The sequence below is a fragment of the Neopelma chrysocephalum genome, unplaced genomic scaffold (genome assembly GCF_003984885.1).
Source record: "Neopelma chrysocephalum unplaced genomic scaffold, ASM398488v2 Primary Assembly neopelma1_174, whole genome shotgun sequence".
NCBI classification, from domain to species: domain Eukaryota; kingdom Metazoa; phylum Chordata; class Aves; order Passeriformes; family Pipridae; genus Neopelma; species Neopelma chrysocephalum.
Genome location: NW_020897836.1, coordinates 343868 through 352525, shown reverse-complemented (window position 1 = coordinate 352525; position 8658 = coordinate 343868). Strand labels below are relative to the sequence as shown.

The following is an 8658-nucleotide window of genomic DNA, read 5'->3' as shown; positions in this document are numbered from 1 at the left end:
CAATAATCCTTGTTTGCTCCTCCAGCTGGAGAAACAGTCCTTTCTCTGCTCTAAGTCGTGGCCCAGAAAATGGGGATATTTGGCAGCGTGGTCCTTAGAAAACCAGGAGCTTCAGGTGGCTGCACCCCCTAAACAGGAAAAATGAGAGTCAAACCATTGGGAAATGTTGGAATCAGCCTATTCAGAGCTGCTGGTGTCGTGTCAGAGCTCGGGAAGGGGGAGCTCCAAGCCGTGAGCACGCTGGAATTGTTTTTCCAGGATTACCCGTGGATCAAACCCTGAAAGGCTTCGCAGGCCAACACACCTTCACCCTTTTGTGAGATCTAATCCACGGCTCCTTTCTGCCCTGAACTACCATAGGTGTGAGGGTTCCAAGGCTGGAGGTGGAGGGAGGCACTGGAGGGTTGCCCGGGTGGATTTCGGGAGAGGTGAGGGCCGGCGTGCCGGCACTTGCTGGAGCTGCCTGCAGGCCTCGCTTATTGGAGTGGGAATACTCCCGTGTTGGGAGGGATGCTGGGGGCTGGAGACCTCTTTGGCTGCTGTCAGATGGAGGAGGACATTTCCTTGGAGCTCCCAAGCTCCAGTGCTGCGCTGTGGAGATGTTTAGTGGGAACACCAGGAGTAGAGCAACAGTCTGAGCAACCCGGTCTAGTGGAAAAAATTCCTCCCTGGGAGGGTGGGGAGGCCCTGGCACAGGTTGGGCAGAGAAGCTGAGGCTGCCCCTGGATCCCTGGAAGTGTCCAAGGCCAGTTTGAAGCAACCTGGGCTAGTGGAAGGTGTCCCTGCCCATGGCAGGGGGTGGGACTGGGTGGATTTAAGGTCCCTTCCAACCCAAAGCATTCCATGATTCTCTGCCTCTGTGATTCTGTAATTCTACAATTGTGTGGTTCTCTAGTTCTGTGACAACGTGTCCTGAAGTCAAAACCTGAGTTCTGTCCCTTCTTCCTTCCCTCCTCCTTGGTTTCTGGAGAAGCAAAGCCTCCTGTCTGGATTTTTGCCTTTTTTTTTAACAGTTTCAATGGGGAAAAAAAAAAAAACAAAAACCAAAAAAACCACCCACCCCATTACCTCTGTCATGCCTTGATTGTCAGGGAGCGTGTTGGAACAAACCCTCAGAAAATAATTACGATTCCCTGGTGCCTCAGAGAGCTCTGTAAGCCAAGGCTTGGTCCTGCACGGTTGTGTGCACCTGAGTCATTGCGGGCAGGGTGAGAGTCGGACCCTCTCACCTGTGACCGGTTTTGGTCGCGATTTCCCTGCTGCTCCCTCATTTTTGCTCCTTGGTTGGGTTGCAATTAAGAACTAACGAGAGGTTGGACCGACCCGGGGGGGAGTTTCCACTTTGGGGCTTTGAGTCATAATCCTGTCTCGGAGGAGCCTCTCGGGTGCCTCGTGGAGAGGCAGAGAGCAAACACCCCGAGATCAGAGCGTGGGCTGGAACCTCGCACGGGGCAGGGGATTTTCAGCTGGAAAAGGAATTTTAAAATCGTCGGGAGAAGCTAATCAAAGAACCTCCATCCAGTTGCTTAATAGTAAACTATTTATCTCCCCAGAGCTCTGGGGACTGGTTAAACAAAGCCCTGGGCTGTGGGGTTGTGGGGGCCACGGGCTTTCATGTGCTTGAAATACCTTGTACAACACCCGTCCTCCTCCTGCTTTCGGGCCACTTATCTAATTTTCGGCTTCTCCGCTCTGTGTAAATGTGATAAATAAACTTTGTAATCGCAGGGCTGAGCTACTTTTGAAGGCTGCCCAGCTCTGGATCACACAGGGGGGTGTAAATCAACACTTTGCTGCACAAAGGGCTTCTTAAAAAATGGCTTTTGGTCTTTTATTGTTCAGCTCGCCCGGAGGACGTGGTTGCCCAAGTCTTTTTATCAATGTTAACGTGATAAACTCCTTTTTACAGCTCCCAGGGAAGGAGAGTCTTGATCATTCCCATCTCCAAACGCTGTACTGAGGAGCTTCCCCCAAAACCTAGTTGAGGTTTGATAGGTTTTTATATAAAATGCCGAATTAACCGAGCGAAGTTTGCAATGAACTCTGAGGGTACAAATATTGCTGAGTTGGTCTTGTGGGTGAGGGAAGGGAGCAGGAGTGTGGGGATGGGGATAAACCACGGGGTGAAAGCAAAAGCAGAGTTGTGTGTTCCCCATCACACAGTCGATGCCAAAACCTTCCATTTGAGCACAACTGGCATTTAGGAATATCAGGATCACGAGCTGGGTTTTAACACTGAGGCGGAAGAGTCATTTTAGGGGACGAAAGCACCGGGGAGAAAAACCCTTCTGAATGCTGCACTTCTATTTGTTTTAATGAGGAATAGAGTTTAAAAAAAAAAAATCCCATAGTTGGGCCCGGCTTCCTGTGCTGAGGGTGAACTTTGTCAGACAAACCTCCAACAAATTGTTTGCTCTGATAACCAGTTAACGCGGCGAGAGCAGGAGAGGCCAAGCCCCTTATCATCCTGACAGGCCACGGGCTTTTTTTTTTTGGGCAAACTCAAACCAGAAGCTGTGTCAGTGTGTTGAGTTTACACCTTGCAATAATAATCCCTGCTTTTATCTGATCCGAGGGGGATTTTATAACTCTGGAATGGCTCCTTGGCCGGGCTCCAGCCCTACTGTCAGTTTTTATTAACTTGCTTTTTTTTTTCTCCCCCCCCCCCCCCCCCCCCCCTCCCTCTTTTTTTTTTTTTTTTTTTTTTTTTCCCCCCCCCTCCTTCTTCCAAAGATTGTTTAAGGAATATTTATCCCGTTCCTAAGGATATTGGGAAATGACATTTTAGGGTTGTGTGTCTCAGCCCATTAGAGGGGTCTGTAAAACAGTCGTGGCAGTAACTAATCAAAACCACCCACCAGCCGCAGCCACGCTCCCTTTAAATCATCAACCCTCCTTTTTTCCGGGGCCTTATCTCGTGTCTCATCAGGAAAAAGCTAATTAGATTCTTCTCAAGAGTAAATATTGTCAGTTCCTTGGTGGGTGGAGGTGATGGGAGGTGAGACACTCACACATTTCCACACCGGCGGGGAAGACAAGGCGATGTTATAAAAACCCTCTAAAAAACTGGTTGAGTTTTTTTAAAAGAGTTGGTTCCTCGTGTAGGTGGTAAAACAACTTTCCTTACAGGGGGGGTCTGGCTCCTGTAGGCAGGACCTGGAGGAATCCATGACCTGCTCTGCTCCTCCGTGTCATTCCCAGTGTAATTGAAGTGGCAGGTTTGGGGCCTTGATCACAGGCAGCTGAGTTCCTTGGAAAAATCCAACTATGAGAAATTCAGCCAGAAAACATTCAAATGTAACTTGTCACCGGTGTTTTAAGGCAGCACCTTTAGTTTCTCCTGCAGAATGTTGGGTCTGTGAGCTCGGTTGGTTGGGTTGGGTTGGGTGAGTTGTGGTGGGTGGGGAATTCAGGACTATTTCAGGATTGAGTCCTGACATCTTGAGGAAAATCCTTCATGTGGAGGACTTAGAATCACAGAATGGTTTGGGTTGGAAGGGACCTTAAAGACCATCTCATTCCAAACCCCCTGCCATGGGCAGGGACACCTTCCACTAGCCCAGGTTGCTCCAAATCCCGTCCAACCTGTCCTTGGACACTTCCAGGGATCCAGGGGCAGCCACAGCTTCTCTGGGAATTTGTATTTTTGACTCTCGTAGGACAGGCTTGAAGGGAAAACCCCAAAAGCACTTGGTGGAGTGATGTACAGGCGACATGAGTTCCATAATCTTGGATAGTTTGGGTTGGAAGGGACCTTTAAGCCCATCTCATTCCACCCCCTGCCATGGGCAGGGACACCTTCCACTGGACCAGGTTGCTCCAAGGTCTCCTAGAAGCTCTCCAGGACTTCCCAATGGCCAACCTTGGCCTGGTTACAGCTGCAAAAGTCGGTCACTGACCTAAACCTGACCCTGGAGGTGAAAAGCTGCCTTTGCTTCTTCCATCAACCAGTCTGGGAGCAGAGCTGCTGCCAGGGCCTGGGATTTCTCCCATGGCAGAGCGGTGTGGGATGTTCCTGCTCTGCCAGCCTGCTGTGGATGAAGAAAGTAGCTGTGCCTGGGGGGGGACTTGAGCTCCCTGACCCAAACACTCAGTGTGCCATTGCTCAGTGGAACATTAGCCACGAACAGACTTGGGGGGTGGGTTGTTCTTACCTTTTATTTTATCGTCACATTAAGCAGAGCCCAGAGATTGATAGTCCTGAGTGATCGAGGCCATTTGACAGAATAACACAAGAATGCACTTGCTTTCATGTAAACCACACCAAAAGGGAAGGGGGATTTTTTATTTGATGATTTTTTTTTTAAATTTGATTTTTTTTTTAATCCCCTGAAGGCTTTTTGCCTCCCCCCCGTTAGCCCCAGGTCCCTCTGTTTCCAGAGGGCACGTCGGGAGTGTCACCCGGGCTTTGATGTGGTTTCCCTCGAGCGTGGCTCCTCACTGGGCTCCCCACAGATGCCTTGATGTGAAACAGGACGTTAAAAACCCCAAATGTGCCTCCTCTGCAGGTCATTTTTCATCCTTTTACGCGCGACGTCAAATCTCTTGCGCCGGGAAGGTGTGGGGAACGAGCTGGGGGGGTGGGGAGAGGGAGAGGGGAGTTCCTGGGCTGTTAAGCCCCAATTTCTCCGTGGTTGCTTCCTCTGGGCCTCACCCCAGCTCTGCCTTTCTCTCTCAGGGTGAAACTGAAACCTCGGTGACTTCACCCAACGCCGCCGAAGTTTTAAAGAAAATTCGATATTTCTCACTTTTAGGTCACTTCGAGTCCAGATTGTTTCCTGCCGGGAATGTGGGGGGCAGGGAAAATGCCCTCCCGGTAATGGAAAAGCAATTACTGGTTCTTCTGGAGCGGAGGTTGGGTTGTTCCAGCATCACACCTTGGTCGTGGGTCACCCCACCCTCTCAGGACCGTGCCCATCGTAGGATGGAGCGGCAGCTCCACGAGCTGGGATTATGGAATGTGACATTCCCGGTGTGCTGGAAGGGAGCAAACATCCACTGAGTCACTTCTGTTGCCCTATAAAATAGAAATCCCTGGAAAAATCTCTTCTAATTTGTAATTTTTCCCTCCCCCCAAATTCCTAAAGGTAAAGGTTCCTAAAGGTAAAAATTGTTCCTGGTGGACGCAGAAACTTTTGTGCTACTGGGAGCATCCTCTGGCTGCTTCCTGTGGATATCTGGGAGTTGGGACGTGTATTTTTGTCCTTTATTTTCATTCAGAGGATGGTGAGGCCCTGGCACAGGTTGGGCAGAGAAGCTGTGGGTGCCCCTGGATCCCTAGAAGTGTCCAAGGCCAGGTTGGAGCAACCTGGACTGGTGGAAGGTGTCCCTACCCATGGCAGGGGGTTGGAACAGGATGATCTTTAAGGTCCTTTCCAATCCAAACCATTCTGGAATTCTTAGGTTTTCCCAGTTGGTCCTTGGACTTTAATTCAGGTCAAAATTCTCTGGATAAACCTCGGTTTTATTCGCATTAAAAGTGCAAAATCTAAAGGTGGTGTTTGAATTTCACATGGACCTCCCTGGCCTGGAAAGACACATTTTCTTGACTTTGGGGTTTTCTAAATAACCGGAATTTATTAGATCTTATTAAGATTTGCTTTGGATCTTATTAACATTATTAATATTGCCACCTGGTCAGTAGATATCTCCTGTACTGTTGTCCTCCTCTGATCAGAGATGAAGCTGAGGGAAGACATTCCTTGTTGGAAAAGAGATGGGGACCTTGCAGAAAATATCCATGAGGTTGGACTCGATGATCCTTGTGGGTCCCCTCCAAGTCAGCCTGTTCTGGGGTTCTGTGAGGTCGTCTGGTGACGCTGAATTCTGTGTTCAGCCTGAGAGTTGCTGAGGGCTTGGGCAGTGGAGCTCAGCTCGTTATCCCAAATTTTCCCTCTCCCATGGCCGCCTCTGCAGCTCCGCCCTGGTTAATGATCCGTTTCGAGCGCGGCGTTTTTATCCAAGGCTTCGGCGTTTTTCCCACTCTTTGATTTCTTCCCTTTCTAGAAGAAGAAGAAGAAAGATTACATAAATTGGGGATTTTTTAATGAGCGCGCCGGGCTCGCTCCGGGTGGAATTTACAGTGGGCTCAGGGTTACGACTTCGTTGCGCTTCAGTTGGGAAACTTATGTCATAAATGGGTGTATCTGAGGGTGGACTCGAGCCCCGGCTCTTTGTTGTGTGAGCTTCAGAGGGACCAAACGGCTCCCTCCCCTTTTTTGAAGTCCTAATTCCCTTTATAGGGTGTTGCAACGGCTTTCTATAGAGTTGTGCCTCTGAAGTTGGAGGTTTCCAATGCGAAAAACACCCACTTTCCTCCCCCCCCCCCCCCCAGTTGCTTCGAGTCCTGACGTCGGTCGCAAACTTTGTAACTTCAGCGGCGTCCAACCCAGACCTTCTCCCGGGGCTTTTTGTCGCAAAAATCCCCATTGTTGGAGGCTCATCCCTTCGGAGATCTTTTTAATAAGCCTGGTTGGGAGTCCCCTTGCTCAGCTGGTGCTTGTCTTGTAGGAGCACTTGCAGGAAACGTCGAGGATCCTGCTGCTTTCCAACCACTAGAGGTCAAGATTGTGCTGTGGGATAGCTCTGCTAAGGGTTAGCTCCAATTCCTGGTGCAATTCCTGGTGCAGCCACGTCCAGTGTCAGCTTTGTATGTTGAATTTTGTCATCATTTGCCATGTTTGTTAATTAAGGTGAAGCCAGCTGCATGTTCACGTCCCACAGCGGTGGATTTTCAAGGGATAAGATCTCTTGTGCTTGGACTTTAATGTCTCTTTTAATATTTTAATATTCTTGAGGTGTAGGAACTACTCAGGTGATCAGGAGGGATTCTAAAGGGAGTTCGAGGCTGAGCAGAATAAAACCTGCTCATAAATTATTTTGGGGTCATATTAAGACTTTTTAAGTGTTTAAAAGGAAATAATTGTGGGGGTTTGCACATCAGATGGATCTTTCTCCTTTCTGCAGCTCAGGTGGCAAAAATAATTGGGAATTTTGAATAGTTGCCATTTGTTTTAATCCTCCTTTGGTTTCCCTGTGTGGTTGGTGTCGCTGACAACATATCTCCAATATGGTTTGTGGTTTCCCTTTTTCCTTTAAAATCCGGGCTGTGGTACAGGGAATGGTCTCCTTTTGCCACCTCACAGAATTCCAGAACGACCAGGAGCAACCTGGGCTGGTGGAAGGTGTCCCTGCCCAGGGCAGGGGGTTGGAATGAGATGATCTTTCAGGTCCCTTCCAACCCAAACCACTCCCTGATTTCCACACACCTTTCCTCTGATACATCAAAAATTCCTACAAAAACACGGGAGGGATCCTCAAAATCTGTGGGTATAAACCCCTGTAAATTCCAGGTTTGCAGAGTGTTTGTTTTCTGGTTACACCAGGACATAAACCCATGTGTGCAGAGCCATGACATCCATTGGCTTGGCCTTTTCCCTTTTATTTTGGCCAGGATTTGGCACTTGTGCCACTCATATCCCCCGTGCTGATCCCGATCCTCGTCCTTCCCCTTCAGTTCGAACTTCCTGACCGACTCTTGAACAACTGGGGCCGAACCCTTTTCCCATCAATATTGTGCTCAATAACAATGAGGAAACCAAGTGACTTCACGCAGCAGGTCACACGCTGCCAAAAAACCCCAAACCCCCCCAAAAACCCCGGAATATCCCCCCCCTCCGACTCCGCGTGCGTCGCTGCCGCGATCCCGGGGCTTCTCCCGGCTTTTTTCGCTCAGTACCTTTTACAGCTCGTTCTGTACATCAGCAACTGCAATTAAACTCTCCTGGGGTACCACAAAAATGCTTTCAGGGACCTCTGGGGTCCAGATGTGGAATGTTTTGCGCTGACACGGGTTGAAAAGAGGAACAAATCCAGCGGTTAAGTAGGTCCTTTAATTCAGCCTGTGACAGTCACCACATGGCCCGTGGGCTAATATTTCTGCATCTGGGCTGTAAATAGATCAATATGGCATTTGGATTTTGTGAAGAGGCAGAATATTGTTTTGTATCGTTGCATAATCCCCTGGAAAGGGTTTTGAAACGAGCCCTCTGTTTCTCTGGAATATCTGGCTCAGGGAAAAAACACGCCGGGTCTGAATCCCGTTAAATGCACGTTGGGTTTTGCCTCTTTCAGGTCAGGAACCTTTTTGCCCAAAAAACCAAAATTAAGTGTGAGGATACCGTGGTAAAAGGTGAAATGGGTTGTGGTTTTTTTGTTTTTTTTTTTTTTTTCCTTAGGCTCAGCAGCAGAGAAACCTGGACAACATCGTGTCCCAGCAGCCCAGGATAAGCGGGGGGAAGAAATCCAAGAAGGAATTCTGCGCCAGCTCCGACCTGGAGGTGAAAAACACCAGCCCCATGTCCGAGCAAGATTCGGGAATCCTGGATGTTGAGGATGAGGACGAGGACGAAGAGGTAACCGTGCAACAGCAGCTCAGGGGGCCTGGGTGGGTTGGGGGTGGTTGTGGTGTCTCAGGTGGTGTCTGGGGGTGGTTGTGGTGTCTCAGGGGGTGCTTGGGGATGGTTGTGGTGTCTCAAGGTGTGTTTGGGGGTGATTGTGGTGTCTCAGGGGGCATTTGGGGGTGGTTATGATGTCTCAGGTGGTGTCTGGGGGTGGTTGTGGTGTCTCAGGTGTTGTTTGGAGGTGGTTGTGGTGTCT

At 49.4% G+C, this 8658-nt stretch overlaps 1 protein-coding gene across 1 annotated transcript in view; it reads left to right on the top strand.

The window, feature by feature from the left end:
* The window catches only part of EXOC6B (exocyst complex component 6B), a 326193-nt gene that overhangs the window by 131305 nt on the left and 186230 nt on the right, over positions 1 to 8658 (top strand). The window contains exon 7 of the mRNA XM_027701907.1: positions 8238 to 8414. Coding sequence (XP_027557708.1) covers positions 8238 to 8414 — 177 coding nt within the window. The remainder of the gene's footprint in view (positions 1 to 8237; positions 8415 to 8658) is intronic.